The sequence below is a fragment of the Monodelphis domestica genome, chromosome 2 (genome assembly GCF_027887165.1).
Source record: "Monodelphis domestica isolate mMonDom1 chromosome 2, mMonDom1.pri, whole genome shotgun sequence".
NCBI classification, from domain to species: domain Eukaryota; kingdom Metazoa; phylum Chordata; class Mammalia; order Didelphimorphia; family Didelphidae; genus Monodelphis; species Monodelphis domestica.
Genome location: NC_077228.1, coordinates 424,318,137 through 424,335,799, shown reverse-complemented (window position 1 = coordinate 424,335,799; position 17,663 = coordinate 424,318,137). Strand labels below are relative to the sequence as shown.

The 17,663-nt window shown below is 36.9% G+C and overlaps 1 protein-coding gene across 2 annotated transcripts in view; it reads left to right on the top strand.

Moving 5' to 3' along the window:
• Window positions 1–17,663, top strand: part of EPM2A (EPM2A glucan phosphatase, laforin) — a 171,800-nt gene that overhangs the window by 51,148 nt on the left and 102,989 nt on the right. For both annotated transcript variants that reach the window (XR_008916704.1, XM_007484693.3), the window contains exon 2: window positions 16,066–16,240. Coding sequence is in view for 1 of the 2 variants with exons in the window: in XM_007484693.3 (XP_007484755.1) it covers window positions 16,066–16,240 (175 nt within the window). In the remaining variant the exon portion in view is untranslated. The remainder of the gene's footprint in view (window positions 1–16,065; window positions 16,241–17,663) is intronic.

The following is a 17,663-nucleotide window of genomic DNA, read 5'->3' as shown; positions in this document are numbered from 1 at the left end:
CGAGGATGAAATTTGAAAATCTTAAAACAAAACCTCAATGAAAATCCCTCCCAATTTATGGATAGACTTATTGAGCTGGAAGGTAGATATATAGACCTGGATCTTGCCAGAGAAAGGGATGTCAGACAAATAAGGAGACAATTTGTGAAAAGCTGTTGTAAAGTGGTCAAAGATTATTTTCAGACCAATTGCCTGAATTGGACTAGTATGGACCTTGAAAAATTGAGGAGATTAGCAGTTTATGTATTTAATAGCCATGAAAAGAAAGATGAGGAGAACAGTGATTTAATAGAGGCATTAAGGAGAGAAATTAAAAGTTTAAAGGAGGAATTTGAAAGAGAAAAAGTAAATTGAGAAGTGGCCATAGTCCCCTTGTAAGATTACACAAATCAAACACCAATGTGTTACTTCTGTGGAAAAAGGAGTCATGTAATGTTAAATAGTAGAAACTGGAACCAGATACTCAATAACATAAATTTTAGAAATAATGGAAACTCTAGGAATAACAACTTTAGAAAGAATAACAATTATAGAAATAATAACAACAATATTAACACATTTAGGAATACTAATCCAAATGAGGCAAATGATAATTTACAACATGTCCAAAATGAGGATCACCCATGCTATACTCAGGGCTGAAATCTCCCCCTCCATGAGAGGAAACCCAGAGAAATGGACAAGGACCTTTATGATGGTCTGAAAGGGGAGAAAGGACTCTGAAATCAGAGAATGAAACCTTTGATTTCCCAGACACCGATATCTTAACACCAGTTATTCCATTTCATTTTCTCCTACATAATAATGAACTGCATGTAACCCTGAAAGTTGGAAATACTTATTATGATTGTCTCTTAGATATTGGTGTCTCCAGATGGGTGTTGATGAGTAAACCAGATTCCGAATTCAGTTCCTGTACAGTGTGACAAGGAAATCACTTTAAAAGACTGATATATATTAATTTAAGGTCGCCAAGGAATTCAGCTATGTAATTCCTAAATGAAAACTCAAGTCAGCAGTCAACCTTTTATGGAGTTTAATTACAAACAGGAGGAAGAAAGGTATTAGAGATAGAGAGAGAGAGGGAGAGAGAAAGAGGAGAGAAGGGAATAGGGCTTAAATACCCCCTCTGTTTAGGCTGGGCCAAAAGGCCCAAGCCCTTAGATAGCTGGGGCAAAGAAAAGAGATCAGTCCCTATCACTCACGTGACCAAAATGGAGAAACAGTCTCAGGGGCCTCCACCTCCAGCTTCCTTCAGAGCAAGCTTCTCAGAGCACCACCTCTCAGAGCAAAAACCTCTCCAACCAACCACTCTCAGTCCTCAGACCCCCGCTATCTTTAAGGAAAACATCCAAGTTCCCTCCCCTCAGTTCTCACATCTACCAATCACTGTCCATGTCTTCCCTGTGCCAATGGTGGCTCTAGCTTAACCCAGGACCACTCAGAGGTCTGTGGCTTTGCACATGTCTGTTGAAGGTCATATTCTCAAATAATTAAACCTTGATCCTTTGCTGCAGCCCTTCCTAAATCCTGTTACCCTGAGTAGGGTGGAGATTGGAATAATTAAATTTTGATCTATGCTGCAGCCCTTTCCATTGTTCAGCAAAAGGTTTCTATCCTAAAGTAATCTTAAGAAGGGAGGAGGAGGGGAGTAAAGGGTGAAAATTGTGGTTGAGGCTGAAAAAATCTAAATGTAAATGATCACCAAGGGAAATCCCAAGTAATAAAATACCCAAGTCAGCTGCCAAATTTTTGTGGTGATTTAATTACAACAGGAGGAAGAAAATATTAGGGGGAGGGGGGAGAAGGAAAGAGGAAGAGAAGGAAAGAGGGAGAGAAGGAAAGAAGTTTAACTCAGAACCACTCTGACTCAGGCTGAGCCAAAGTGGGCATTAAGGCCTTGGCTCTCCAAGGCAGGGAAAGGGGTCAGTCCTTATCACTCACATGACCGGTGTGAAGGAAAGCTATCTGCGGGGCTCCTCCAAGCTCAAGCTCAAGGATTGAACTCAACTCTAGCCCTCCTCACAGGAAGTCTTGAGACTCCTGAGGCTGTTCTCTACCTCACTTCCTGTGTCTCACATGTGCCAGTGGTGGCTCAAGCTTGACTTAGGACTGCCCAGAGGTCTGTCCTTTTTTGCACATGTCTGTTGAAGGCCATTTTATCAAATAATTAAATCTTGCATTTGATGCAGCCCTTCCTAATCTTGTTACACTGAGTAGGGTGGAGAATGTGGGTTTTGAAGACCTGATTATGTTATTCCAAGTATCTCTATTGTTATTGATCAGGAAATAGCTAAATCAGATCTTCTAAAGAATGGTCTGATTAGGATGGAATAGTTTTTAAATTCACAGGGGGGACATATTTCTATTGCTTCCTACATATTGGATTTACCAATAAAATTAAGAGAACTTTAAGTATCCAGAGCTGTAGTACAAGCAAGACCTATAGAATTTTCCCTTCATGATCTAAACCCAGGAGACAAAGTATATATAAAGAACAGTGCATGGGGGCAACTCAGCTGGCCTGGGAAGGTCCTTTTTAAATGCTGTTAACCACTCCAACAGCTATAAAAATTGGGGAAAAGACCTTGTGGATACATTGCTCCCATGTAAAACAAGTATCTTCCATCGAAACTGATTGACTGTATTCTGTCACATGCATTGAAGGTAAACCTACAGAGACAATTGGACACTATTTTCACTGACATTGAACTCCGGAATTTTTATTTTTTAAATAGGATATTTGATTTTTCCTTGTACTTGAAGCACATGATACCAGTGTTAATAATTTTTTGATTTTGCAGTGGAATAACTTTAGACATTCTTAGCCAGTGGGTAAATATATAATTTATATTATATTATAGAATTTCTATTTTGTTTTGAATATATGCACTGGCATGAAGTCTATTTAGAAATGGTTATTATTATTATACTTTTACAGGACTATAGAGAAAAGTTAAAGTAGTAAATGATAAGTGTTACAAAGTGTTATGAGTGTTGTTTAATACCTGCCTCAGGGGGGTTTGATTGTATACTTTTTTATGTAGTATCTGTTAGATTCAAATTGATATCTCCAGTTTTTTTTTCCATAGACTATAATTTTTGTAAATTCTAAGATTTAGGATTATATTATTTGTAACTGGGAATTGTATTTTGTAAAAATCCAAGATTTGAAATCTTTTGAGAGTAATTTTAGGAATTGTTAACTCCCTAAATCAAGAAAAGTGAATTGTTTTAAGAAGATGCCATAAAGAAACCTACACTGCATTGGAAGATCTAAAGTGAACTGTGGGAAATATTTATCAAACTAAAGGGAGTTGAATGTATTTAATGAATGTAAACTTCTTATGCCAAAGGGGATTGTCCCCAATTGGCTTTTTTGTCAATGGGCCTACCTACCATTTGTTTTCTTTCTCTTTTCTTTCCTTTTTCTTTATTATTATTTGAGTTTTCTATTAGTTAGTGTAATATGATAGGCACCTTTAACTAGAAAATTTTTAGAAGTATAGGTTAGATATGTTTAACTGATCCACTGGGGAGACTAGCCTCCAAAAGGATCACAGGAGAGATTCTAAAAAGGAATTCTTCACTCCTTTTTTTAAATTTAATGGGAGAACTGGAGGTCCTCTTACCATAGAGTTGTGTAGGGATTAACTAGCCCACAGTGACAGGACATAGGGATTGGGGAGCCTCCTTCTGGGCTAGCTTCAGTTGGGAAGTCTGTCAGTGGCTGACAGTTAGGACTGACAGTTGTGGAGAAGTTGGCTGATGGGTATGAATTGGTCATTGGGGGTTGGTTGCTGGTGGTATGGGTTGGTGATTAGTTGGTAGGGTAGTTGGTAGATGGCAGGGTTTGCCATCTGATGTTACTCATACTCCATTAATCTGTTTTGCTTTAAATTTTTGCTTCCATTTTTCCACTTCCTTGTCATTATAAGAAAGGGATAGATCTAAATCATCAGTAATTGTTAGTGGTATAATTAATTCATGTCCTTCTAAGGCTGCTAGTTTGGCTGCGATATCATCTTGGTTATTTCCCCTGGAGATAGGGTCAGTGCCACCTGTGTGTGGAGAGCAGTGAACAATAGCTATGACTTTGGGGAACTGGATGGCAGAAAGAAGTTCAGTAATAAGGTTTGTGTTGGCAATACATTTTCCAGCTGATGCTAAGAATCCCCTCTGAAGCCTGGTATGCTGACAGTGTGACATATGTCAAATGTGTAACAGGAGTCTGTGTAAATTGTGACCCTTTTGTCCTTTGCAATGATATAGGCAAGTTTCAAAGCTGTGAGTTCTACACCTTGTGTGTGCTTACATTTGAAGATAAAAAAGCTGACCACAGAGTCTCAAATTCGGTAACTACCATAGCTCTTTTATAGCACATGCCATCCCTCATAACTGTAAATAATATTAAATACAAATTATTCAAAGGGGTGTCTAGTATATGTGTGTGTGTGTGTGTGTGTGTGTGTGTGTGTGTGTATATATATATATATATATTATATATATATATGTATGTATATACATATATTCTGCCTGCTGAGCTGAAGGGTGATCAGCTGGGCTTTCCCTAAAGGTAGTAGTTATGGACAGTTATAGGTAGATATAGGCCTTTTTTAGGTAGTAAACTAAATTGTTAATTGTTAAAAGCTGCTAGAAGTTTTCTTTTCTTTGGCTTAAAGGAATAATATTAATTTACAACTCTATTATATTCTCATTAAAACTTAAATTATTAAAAACTACTCTCTTATTTTGTCAAAACCTCTATTTCAACCCTTAGACATCAGAAAGTAGAAAATTGATAAATTTTTTCTATCTCAGAAGAGCAGTAATAATTTATTAAGGAAACCATCCTTTTCATCTGATAGTATAGAGTGATACTTTGATAGAACAAATGGCACAAAACACCTAATATATGCAGAGCACATATCTTATCTGAATGAGATGTTACCTCTTTCAAAATTCCATTTTTCTGGTGACTAAGTTAGTTTTAAGGCTGATGGAGCAAGGGAATGACCCCTGTTTATGACAAAATTATATAAATTGTCACTATTTACTGAGCTGCCAAAATAATTAGAAATACATTTATTGCTTGTCTTACATTTTTAATATGTTAAGTGTAGATGAGGAAAGGCAGTGGAGGTAAAAGTAGGTTTGTTTCATTTGCATCATTGAAGGGAACTCAGAGAAAGAAAAAGGATCCATATGCATAAAAAATACCAACTGCAGCTCTTTTTGTGGTAGCAAAGAACAGGAAACTAAGGGGGAAAGTCAATTGGGGAAAGGCTGAACAATACTATAGTAACATTGTAAAAATAAAAACCTTTGAAAGACCCAAGACTTATAATCAATATAATAAATTAACCATGATTCTAGAGGACCCACTTACTGTCAGAGAAGTTATGGACTCAGAGTACAGAAGGAGATATAGGTTTTTAGACATGACCTATGTGGGAATTTATTTTGCTTTACAATGCATATTTGTTACAATGGTTTTATTTTTCCTTTTTCCTCATCAGGAGCAGGGAAAAAATACTTGTTAATTTAAAGAAATAAAATTTAATTAAGAAAACAGAACTAATTGTTGGCTAAAATGAATAAAAGTAACTTAGGGTTTTTCATAGGAATAAAGATGATATTTGATAGTAGTGCTAACTTTAGGGTTAATAGTGCTAAAGGTGAAATTGGTCTTTAGAGTTCTTCCTCTTTTATTTTTTTCCTGGTCCTTTCCTAAAAGGGAGCTTTCTGTAGGGAGGACAGTGATGAAGCTTGATGAGTTTGTTATAGCCAGAACATTTGCTTTCTTTCATGAGACATGATGCTTAGTTCCTGAGGGATAGTAAAATATGGTTGGATGGATTGACTGGTTTAGGTTAAATTATAGAGGAGCTGGAAAGCAATGTGGATTAGAGTGGGAAGAGAACTATGTCAAGGAGGACCCAGTTTGTACACTCTTTGGGGGGAATGAGCTGATTGTTGTGGCAATGGGAATGGGAATAGAGAATAGTTGGATGAGAAATGTTTTGATTCCAGAAGTAAGAACAGTTGGTAATTAATTGAGTGTAACTTACTTGAGTTCTAACCCTTATCTTCAACTATCTACAAAACATCTCCCCTAAATGACTGCAACTTCAAATCTAACTGCATACAAAGAGCTCATTTTTTTCCTCCAATAACAGCTCCACCCAGACCTGACTTTGTCATTTCCTTATTCCTATTCCTAAAATATCTTTTCTCTAAGTTCATGTGGTTGGTACCTGCTGCCAAATAATATTTACCACAATACAGAAACTGTAGAGGTAAAACCTAGGTTTTATTATTAGACTAATAAATAATATAAATAAATTCAGGCCTCAGAGAAAACTTGAACAATTATTAGGATTCTCATAAGCTTTTTTATAGGTGTAAGAATTTAAAATAATATTTCTACCCAGAGATATATTTTATAAAGTTTATTGGAAGGGTAGACAATGTTCCTATAAGTAACCTGACCTTGTGGTGCCTAGCCTGCCAATCTCTTCCTCGTTCCTGCTTCACCTGCCAGCTCTGTTCCCTTCTTGTTTCTCCTGATTCTTCCGTGGTTCTCCCCGGAGTAGCCCCCAACCTTGACTTTTATTGATGTACAAAAGGTACACAGTTGCAACCCTGGCCTCAGCTGTGGTATGTCAGGAATGTTTGATAGACAGGTAAAGCTCCTCAGGAGGGGGAGGGGATAAACTTCCTTGACACATAGGCAAAATTACCTCTGAGTGACAGAGACATAATTCCTTTATATATTGTAATCTTGTCCATTCCTCTTTGGCCATAAAAGTTAAAGAGGAGATAGATCCATAATCCTACTTCCTTTATTATCATAAAAATTGAACAAACTTAATTAAACAGAAAATGAATTCAATAGATAAACTAAAGTTACAGATTAAACTAATTTAGAGGTTTCACAAATAGGCTGATTTAAGGGGAAGAGTTAGATATCACCAAGATAATCAAGAAGATTTGGCATCAGGGAAATCCTTCCTTTAGTGGTTACCTAGGGGAGCTAACACATAACTAAATACTTTTGACTTCCTTTTGACTTCTATCTGAGGAATGTCAGTCACCCCTTATTTCATGAGTCAGATTTTGATGAGGTGAAGTTAACATTAACAGAAGATTGATTTTTAGTTAGCCAAAATTTCTAGTCTTAAATTAAAAAAAATTAGCTAAAAGAAATAAAGAATTCCCATAACACATAGCACCACCATTTTCAAACTCACTGCGACTTAAAACTTGGCATCAATTTTGGTATAACAGTGAGATTTTCTTATTTGTTGAAGATATATACATATATATGTACTAATTATAATAATGTGATTAGATAAACATTTATATTATGTATAAATATAATATAAAAACATATTAATGTCTTTATTTAAAACTCTTGCATCTTCCCTCCTTGTCTTATGAAGCTGCTGTTCAGTGTTGGTCCCAAGGTCACTTCTTGATCCATCTTGAGCATGTCACAGTGATCCCTTATTTGGGTTGTTATCTCTTTCTTAACAGAAGATGATTGAGCTCTTCTGTGAGTCTTGTAGTTTAAAGTCAATAGATTTTCCTAGCTACAGTTTGTGTGTGTGTGTGTGTGTGTGTGTGTGTGTGTGTGTGTGTGTGGTAGAAATGCAAAATCCTAGGTATATTCCCTATGATAGATTAGAGAAAATAAAACAAAAATACAACTCTTCCCAGGTTTTCTTGTTTATCTCCAGGAATACTTTATATATTTTACTTCTTTTATAGCCTTGACTAGAAAGGGTCTTTCTTCTCAAGGAGAGACTTTGCCTCAGACACTCAATGTTTTGGAACTCAGAATAGAAGAACTTTCCCCAGATAACTACTACCCTCACTATTCTAATTTTTGAATTAACTGTTACTTCTCTTCTCCCTCATGTACTTTGCATGAAATTCTCCCCATTAGTGATTACTGCTTGGGTGAATTCACGTAAATTGGCTTGGAGCCTACACAACTATGTGGCATAGAGGATAGAACACTGAGTCAAGAGTCAGGAAGACTTGACTTCAAAGATGGCCTCAGACACATACTAGCTGTGGGATTTTGGTACTTAACCTCTATTTGCCTTAATCTACTAGAGAAAGAAATGGCAAACCACTCCAATATCTTTGCCAAGAAAACTCCATGAATAGTATGGTCAATGGGGTCATGAAGAGCTGGACATGAACAACAATTAGGGTTACCTATAGTAACATTGTTTTATCCTTTGACCACTTATCTTTTAGGAGATGGCTTTTTGTTATATTATTTGACATCTTTTAAAGAACTGAAAAGAAATTAAAAATCTGTACAGTTTCTTTGGTGCCTTAAATCATAAAGATAATTCTGTAATTTTCAAAAGAAAAAACTAACATTTTGAACAACTGTATTCCTGCTACAGCAAACAATGGTCTTTTTTACTGTTTTTAATGAATTAAGTAGATGAGAAAACTAATATATTATTATTTATATATTTATAAATATATATTTATATTTATTTATTTATATTTAGTTAATTTAACAGATTTTTCTCACTTAAATGACTAGTAGTTTGGCTGAGAGATAACCAGTCTACTGGAAGTTTGGGCAGGGACAGTCTTGTTTGGAGAGAAATACTATACTAAATTCTGCTTGAAGTTATCAATTAAAGATGGAGAAATAGGTCATCTTGAAATCAAGAGTCTGACAAATAACTAAAGGAAATAATTTCAATAGCTGTAGAACACAGAATTAATTTTATTACATTCTACTCAGTTTAATTTCACACAGTAAATATTTAATAAATATTTAATTGATTTGAGAAAGAATTAGCTCATATTACTGAAATATTATTTGTACATTAATGTCACTTAAAAAAATCTAGACCAATGTTTGCTGTCTGGAACTCCCATGAAGCAAACTCACTTTCAGTGGCTGCCTTTCTGTTTATAGTTTTACAGAGTCACTACCCAGAAGTTAAAGAATTTGCCCAGGGTCACGTGTAAGAGAAGGGACTTGACTTCAAGTCCACTAGAATCTTGTGCATTCTCTCTGTCCACTCTGCCAACCTATCTTTATTTTTTTTCATGATTTTTTTTCCACTTTAAACATTTTATTTGGTCATTTCCAAACATTATTCATTGGAAACAAAGATCATTTACTTTTCCTCCCCCCGTCCCCCTTCCCATCCATAGCCGACGCACGATTCCACTGGTTATCACATGTGTTCTTGACTTGAACCCATTTCCCTGTTGTTGGTATTTGCATTAGAGTGTTCATTTAGAGTCTCTCCTCAGTCGTATCCCCTCCCCCCTGTAGTCAAGCAGTTGCTTTTCCTCGGTGTTCTTACTCTCACAGTTTATCCTCTGCTTGTGGATAATGTTTTTTAGGTCCCTGCAGATTGTTCAGGGACATTGCATTGACACTAATGGAGAAGTCCATTACCTTCGATTGTACCACAGTGTATCAGTCTCTGTGTATAATGTTTTCCTGGTTTTGCTCCTTTCGCTCTGCATCACTTCTTGGAGGTCGTTCCAGTCTCCATGGAATTCCTCCACTTTATTATTCCTTTTAGCACAATAGTATTCCATCACCAACATATACCACAATTTGTTCAGCCATTCCCCAATTGAAGGGCATCCCCTCATTTTCCAATTTTTGGCCACCACAAAGAGTGCAGCTATGAATATTCTTGTACAGGTCTTTTTACTTATTCTCTCTTTGGGGTATAAACCCAGCAGTGCTATAGCTGGATCAAAGGGCAGACAGTCTTTTATCACCCTTTGGGCACAGTTTCAAATTACCCTCCAGAATGGCTAGATCAATTCACAACTCCACCAGCAATGAATTAATGTCCCTACTTTGCCACATCCCCTCCAGCATTCACTACTTTCCTTTGCTATCATGTTAGTCAATCTGCTAGGTGTGAAGTGATACCTCAGGGTTGTTTTGATTTGCATCTCTCTGACTATAAGAGATTTAGAACACTTCTTCATGTGCTTATTAATAGTTTTGATTTCTTTGGCTGAGAACTGCCTGTTCATGTCCCTTGTCCATTTATCAATTGGAGAATGGCTTGATTTTTTGTACAATTGCTGTAGCTCTTTGTAAATTTGAGTAACTAAACCTTTGTCAGAGGTTTTTATGAAGATTGTTTCCCAATTTGTTGTTTCCCTTCTGATTTTAGTTACATTGCTTTTGTTTGTACAAAAACTTTTAAATTTGATGTATTCCAGATTATTTATTTTACATTTTGTGACTCTTTCTAAGTCTGGCTTGGTTTTAAAGCCTCTCCCTTCCCAAAGGTCTGACATTTATACTATTCTGTGTTCGCCTAATTTTCTTATAGTTTCCTTCTTTATGTTCAAGTCATTCACACATTCTGTGTTTATCTTGGTGTAGTGTATGAGGTGTTGATCTAAACCTAATCTTTCCCACACTGTCCTCCAATTTTCCCAGCAGTTTTTATGAAATAATGGATTTTTGTCCAAAAAGCTGGGATCTTTGGGTGTGTCATATACTGTCTTGCTGAGGTCACTTACCCCGAGTCTATTCCATTGATCTTCCTTTCTGTCTCTTAGCCAGTACCAAATTGTTTTGATGACCTCTGCTTTATAATATAGCCTGAGATCTGGGACTGCAAAGCCCCCTTCCTTTGTATTTTTTTTTTCATTATTTCCCTGGATATCCTTGATCCTTTGTTCTTCCAAATGAACTTTGTTATGGTTTTTTCTAGATCAGTAAAAATTTTTTTTGGAAGTTCCATGAGTATGGCACTAAATAGATAGATGAGTTTGGGTAGGATGGTCATTTTTATTATATTGGCTCATCCTACCCATGAGCAATTAATGTTTTTCAAATTGTTCAAGTCTAGTTTTAGTTGTGTGGAGAGTGTTTTGTAGTTGTGTTCATAAATTTCTTGTGTTTGTCTCGGGAGATAGATTCCTAAGTATTTTATTTTGTCTAAGGTAATTTTGAATGGGATTTCTCTTTTTAGTTCTTGCTGCTGAGCTGTGTTGGAAATATATAGAAAAGCTGATGACTTATGGGGGTTTATTTTGTATCCTGCAACTTTGCTAAATTTGTTGATTATTTCAATTAGCTTTTTGGTTGAATCTCTAGGATTCTTTAAGTAGACCATCAGATCATCTGCAAAGAGTGATAACTTGGTCTCCTCATTGCCAATTTTAATGCCTTTAATTTCTTTTTCTTCTCTAATTGCTACTGCTAGTGTTTCTAGTACAATGTCAAATAATAGAGGTGATAATGGGCATCCTTGTTTCACTCCTGATCTTAATGGGGATGCCTCTAGTTTATCCCCATTGCAGATGATATTAGTTGATGGTTTTAGATATATACTGTTTATTATTTTTAGGAATGACCCTTCTATTCCTATGCTTTCTAGTGTTTTTAATACGAATGGGTGTTGTATTTTATCAAAGGCTTTTTCTGCATCTATTGAGATAATCATGTGATTCTTGTTGGTTTGCTTGTTGATATAGTTGATTATGTGGATGGTTTTCCTAATACTGAACCAGCCCTGCATCCCTGGTATAAATCCTACTTGATCATGATGGATGACCCTTCTGATCACTTGCTGGAGTCTTTTTGCTAGTATCCTATTTAAGATTTTTGCATCTATATTCATTAGGGAGATTGGTCTATAATTTTCTTTCTCTGTTTTTGGCCTGCCTGGCTTTGGAATTAGTACCATGTTTGTGTCATAAAAGGAATTTGGTAGAACTCCCTCTTTGCCTATTATGTCAAATAGTTTGTATAGTATTGGGGTTAGTTGTTCTTTGAATTTTTGATAGAATTGACTGGTGAATCCATCAGGCCCTGGGGATTTTTTCTTAGGAAGTTCTTTCATGGCCTGTTGGATTTCTGTTTCTGATATGGGATTATTTAAGAAATTTATTTCTTCTTCTGTTAGTCTAGGCAATTTATATTTTTGTAGATATTCATCCATAACACCTAGGTTGGTATATTTATTGCCATATAGTTGGGCAAAGTAGTTTTTAATGATTGCCTTAATTTCCTCTTCATCCTTGATGCTGTTAATTTGCCTTTTTTCTTTCCTTTTTTAATTAGATTGACCAGTACTTTGTCTATTTTGTCTGTTTTTTCAAAGTACCAGCTTCTAGACTTGTTTATTAGCTTAATAGTTTGATCACTTTCGATTTTATTAATTTCTCCCTTAATTTTTAGGATCCCTAGTTTGGTTTTCTTCTGGGGGTTTTTAATTTGTTCATTTTCAGGTTTTTTGATTTGCATTTCCAATTCATTGATCTCTGCCCTCCCTAATTTGTTAATATATGCACTCAGGGATATGAATTTTCCTCTAAGTACTGCCTTGGCTGCATCCCACAAGGTTTGAAAGGAGTCTCACCATTGTCATTTTCCTCAATGAAATTATTAATTGTTTCTATGATTTCTACTCTAACCAACTGATTTTGGAGTATCATATTATTTAATTTCCAATTAATTTTTGATTTGGCTCTCCTTGTACCCTTACTGATCATTATTTTTATTGCCTTATGATATGAAAAGGCTGTATTTATTTTTTCTGCTTTTCTGCATTTGTATGCCATGTTTCTGTGAGACCTAGTGTATGATCAATCTTTGTGAATGTTCCATGTGCTGCTGAAAAGAAGGTGTATTCCTTTTTGTCCCTATTTATTTTTCTCCATATGTCTATTAACTCTAACTTTTCTAAGGTTTCATTCACCTCTTTTACCTCTTTCTTATTTATTTTTTGGTTTGATTTATCTAAATTGGATAGTGGTTGGTTCAAGTCTTCCACTCATATGGTTTTACTGTCTATTTTCTCCTTCAATTCTCCTAGTTTCTCCATTAAAAATTTGGATGCTATACCATTTGGTGCATACATGTTGATTAGTGATATTTCCTCATTGTCTATACTCCCTTTTAACAGAATATATTTACCTTCCCTATCCCTTTTGATCAGGTCTATTTTTGCTTTGGCTTTGTCAGATATCATGATTGCAACTCCTGCCTTCTTTCTATCAGTTGAGGCCCAAAAGGTCCTACTCCATCCTTTAATTCTAACCTTGTGAGTATCAACCCGCCTCATATGTGTTTCTTGAAGACAACAAATGGTAGGGTTTTGGGTTCTAATCCAATCTGCTATTTGTCTCCGTTTTATGGGTGAGTTCATACCATTCATGTTCAAAGTTATGATTGTCAGTTGTGGATTCCCTGGCATTTTGATATCTTCCCCTAGTTCTGACCTTTCTTATTTAGCTATATCTTTTGAACCAGTGATTTACTTTAGGTCAGTCCCCCTAGTCCCCTCCCTTGAGATGCTTCCCTTTCTAGCCCCTCCATTTTTATGCTCCCTTCCCCTCCCCCCTCTCCTTTTTTCCCATTTTATGCTCCCTCCCCCCTTCCCCTCCTTGATTTTCCTTTCTTTCTTACCCTGTTGGATGAGATAGAATTCAGGATCCCACTGGATCTAGATGTTCTTCCCTCTCAGATTTGATTTCACTGAGAGTAAAGTTTAAGTAATTCTACTTCACACTCTCTTCCTCTCCTTCTCATAGGAGAGTTCTTCCCCTCCCCTTCCCATGTGTATCTTTGTATGGGAAAGATTATTCTATTTAGTCCCCCCCCCCCCCCGGCCCATTTCTTGAAGCAAATGTTAGTATTATTGACGATTCCCCCCTCTCTTTTTCTTTTTTTGCCCCCCCTTTCACTAAATCTTCTTGATGCCCCAATCTTTCCCTATGCATGATTCTTCTAACTACTCTTATGATGCATACAAATTTTGAGAGTTACACAATACATTTTTGCCACATATTAATATATATATAATTTGATATAAATGTAGTCCTTATAGAAGAGAGTTTGACTTAAAGAAAAAGATAAGGTTCATCTCCTTTTCCCTTTCTTTAATATTTACCTTTTCATGTTTCTCTTGCTTTCTGTGATTGGATGTCAAATTTTCCACTAAGTTTTGGTCTTTTCTTAGCAAATGCTTGGAAATCTTCTATTTTGTTGAATGCCCATACTTTCCCCTGGAAGTATATAGTCAGTTTTGCTGGGTAGTTGATTCTTGGTTGGAGACCCAGCTCTCTTGCCTTTCTAAATATCGTGTTCCATGCTTTGCGGTCTTTTAGTGTGTTAGCCACTAAGTCCTGTGTGATCCTTATGGGAGCCCCCCTATATCTGAAGCTCCTCTTCTTGGCTTCTTGTAGGATTTTCTCCTTTTCTTGGAGGCTTTTGAATTTGGCAATTACATTCCCGGGGGGGTTGTCTTTTGGGGATTTAGTATAGAGGGTGTTCTATGAACCCTCTCTATTTCTATTTTGTCCCCTTGCTCTAGAACATGTGGGCAATTTTCTTCTATAATCTCCTGTAGAATAGCATCGAGGTTTTTGTTTATCTCTGGTTTTTTGGGGAGACCAATAATTCTGAGGTTGTTCCTTCTTCCTCTGTTTTCCAAGTCTGTAACCTTTTCAGCGAGATATTTCATGGTTTCTTCTAATTCATTAATTTTTTGGCTTTGCTTTATTGATTCTTGTTGTTTTGTAATCTCGCTGTTTTCCATTTGCTTAATTCTGGTCGTTAGGGACTGGTTTTGCTTTTCAGCTTTGTCTGCCCTTCTATTAGATGCTTCCAGTTCCTTCTCCAATTGTGAAGTCTTGTCTATCATACTGCTGATCTCTTTATCCCATTTTTTTCCCCAAAAGGTTTCCATCTTTTGGGTAAGCTCCAGTTTGAGATCTTCCAGAGCTTGTGGATAGTTTCCATTTTGGGAGGCATGTTCTGATTTTGTTTGGATTTCATCCTCATTCTCTTCTTTTCCTTGGGTACTCCTTCCATAAAAGTTTCCAATAGTCACTTTTTTCCCCCCTTTCTTCTTGGAGGCTTGATTTTGGGACATGTGAGCCATCCCTTTGGTGGTTTTATTCCACTTTCTTTTTTTGGTCTGGGGTCTGGGTGATATGGGCGGGTTTTCTGTTAATTTAGGTTGCCTCAGACTAGTTCTTCCCAGCCTCTGAGGTTTCTTAGAGCGTGGGCCCCTGTGTTCAGCCCAACCGCCCAGGTGATCAGCCCAGCCCCCCCAGGTGCTCAGCTCCGCACAGGTTCTCAGCGCAACCACCCTGGAGTTCAGTTCCGCAGTCCCCTGTCCTCAGAGCAGGATTCTCCCGTGAGGCCGCCCTGAGAAGTCGTTTCCTTGCAGTTTTTAGATCCCAAGGACCCTGGTGTTCCCCCCAGTCAAAGATGCTCCTCACTCACTCGCTGTCCCAGTGAGCACTCTGATAGCTTACTCTGGTTTAGTGGGGGGGGAGGGGTGGTTCAGTTCACGTTTTTGTGCGAGCTTTTCCTCCTCCTTATAGTGTGGAAATGTTCAAACCCCATGTACCTTCATTTCTGTGGGGTACTGGAGGGTCCCTCTGTTCTTCCAAAGGTGATTTTTATGCTCTTTTGAGGTAGTCTATTTCGTTCGGTGCTGGGGAGGGGAAGCAAGTCGCGTCTAGATTGCAGCCATGTTTACCCGGAAGTCGCCAACCTATCTTTCAGCTCTCATGCTGCCTTGTGTTAGTTAAGGTGAGTTAAACAAGTACATGTGTAGTTTTAGAATCAGAAGGGTCTTCTAGGAAGAGACTTAGTCCAATTTCCTTCTTTTTCAGTCAAGGAAACAGTGGCCCATAGAGATGAAAAGAACTAAAAACCTGGTCCTTCAAGCCCAGTAGTTATAATTTGCATTCTGGAAAGCTGAAGACTTCTGTACTGTGGTGGCCATCAGTGCTTTAGGCATTTTATTATTCTGTGAAAGTATTTGATTTGCAGTGACTCCTTTAGGTATCAGTGAACTGAAGATTACCCTAGTAACTTGAAAGGGTTGATTAGTTTGCTGAAGTGCTTCCTTTACATTAGGTTGTAGCTTACTCAAAACTTAGATACCCTCAAGGAAAATCTCATTAATGCCTCTTGAATCCATTTACAACTTTTTGTTGTCTAGCTCTAGTTTACTGTGAGACTATATAAGCAGGACATGGATTTATTTGCTGTGTATGCCATTTCTTTTGTTATAGGTAATGGGCCTCACCATGACCGCTGCAGTACTTATAATGAAAATAACTTAGTAGATGGAGTGTACTGTCTCCCAATTGGACACTGGATTGAAGCCACTGGGCACACGAATGAGATGAAGCACACAACTGATTTCTATTTTAATATTGCAGGCCATCAAGCTATGCATTATTCAAGGTAAGAGCAGCCACTTATTGGAATAGACAGATGTTTTTCAGGTTTGACCAGAAAGAACGATGCCAGGATCCAATCAGCCAAATTGGGTGATAGTAGGTTACTATTTTAAGAAAACAAATAAATTCCCTCTGTCTTTTTGCCTCTAAAATCCAATGTTACTCAGGCATTTGTCAACTTATATATTTTGAGCTCCATCACTTTGAAATCTTACCCTTGAGGGAACTACCCAGGGGCATCAATTCATAAAATTAGCAAATGGTAGAAGGGATCTCAGACATCATCTAGACCTACCTTAAAAAAAGTAATAAAGCTTAGAAATGTGCATTGCCTTTTTTAAGGTCACAAAATTAATCAGGCTAGAACTGGGACTAGAATTCAGTGTGTCCTGACTCCTGGTCCAGGGCTCTTTGTGTGCCTACTCTGAAAATGCATTTTTGGGGGGATATTTAAGGCCTTTTCTTTGTGCTTGAAAAGAGAAACAAATGGCATTTAAATAGATATTCTGTAAGTGTTAACATTTTTGTGGGGGTCAATGCTATTTATCATTCATTTGTTTAAGCAATACATTTAAAAACCTTCTTGCACATACAGCCTAACATGCTGAATGTACTCTCTTAGTGCTATTTTTTATTTAGTACTGAGAAATATACATTTTATCCTTAGAAGATGGGGTTATCTCAAATTGTAAATTACACAAATAGAAACCCTAGGATATTATATGCCAAGAGACCATTCATATTAAAACAAAGCTTTAACATTAAATAGAAGCCACATTCAAGGTTTCTTTTATAATACAGAAACCTTCATCCCTTATTTGAGTTTTTCAAGAGCCCACAGGTGTCAGGACTTGCATTGTAATTATTACTTGTGCATTAGGAGCTTGTTAATCTGGAAGTAGTTTGCATTTGGCATTCACAATGAATACACTTGTAAGAAGGTATTTAGCCCAACTCATGCAGAGATGGACTTTGAGAGATTAATTCTTGTTTTCTCTCTTCTCTCCACTTATTTCTATATAAGAGATAATTTTTCACCAGTAACTGAGCAATAAATAACAATTGCAGAAGATAGTGCCTCTATAAACAGGTGTTGTAACTCAACTTTAAAGGATTCCTTTCTACTCCACTGGTAAATAATGAACATCAGGTAGAAATGCCTTCCATTGATTTCAAAGTATTAGATTTCTTTTCTTTGGTGATTTAATTGGCCTAGGGAACTCTCTGAGGAAACCCCTCTGCCAGTGCAAATCTGCAACTGTTCTGCAACTTGTCATCTGAGAGAATTGCCTAGGGCCTTGAGAATGACTTGGCCAGGATTTCACATTTTGGATGTGTCAAAATGAAAACTTAAATCCAAATCTTCCTGATTCTGAAACTGGCCCCCTATCCACTACAGTCTCCTACCTTTTCTTGTATTTAGCTAC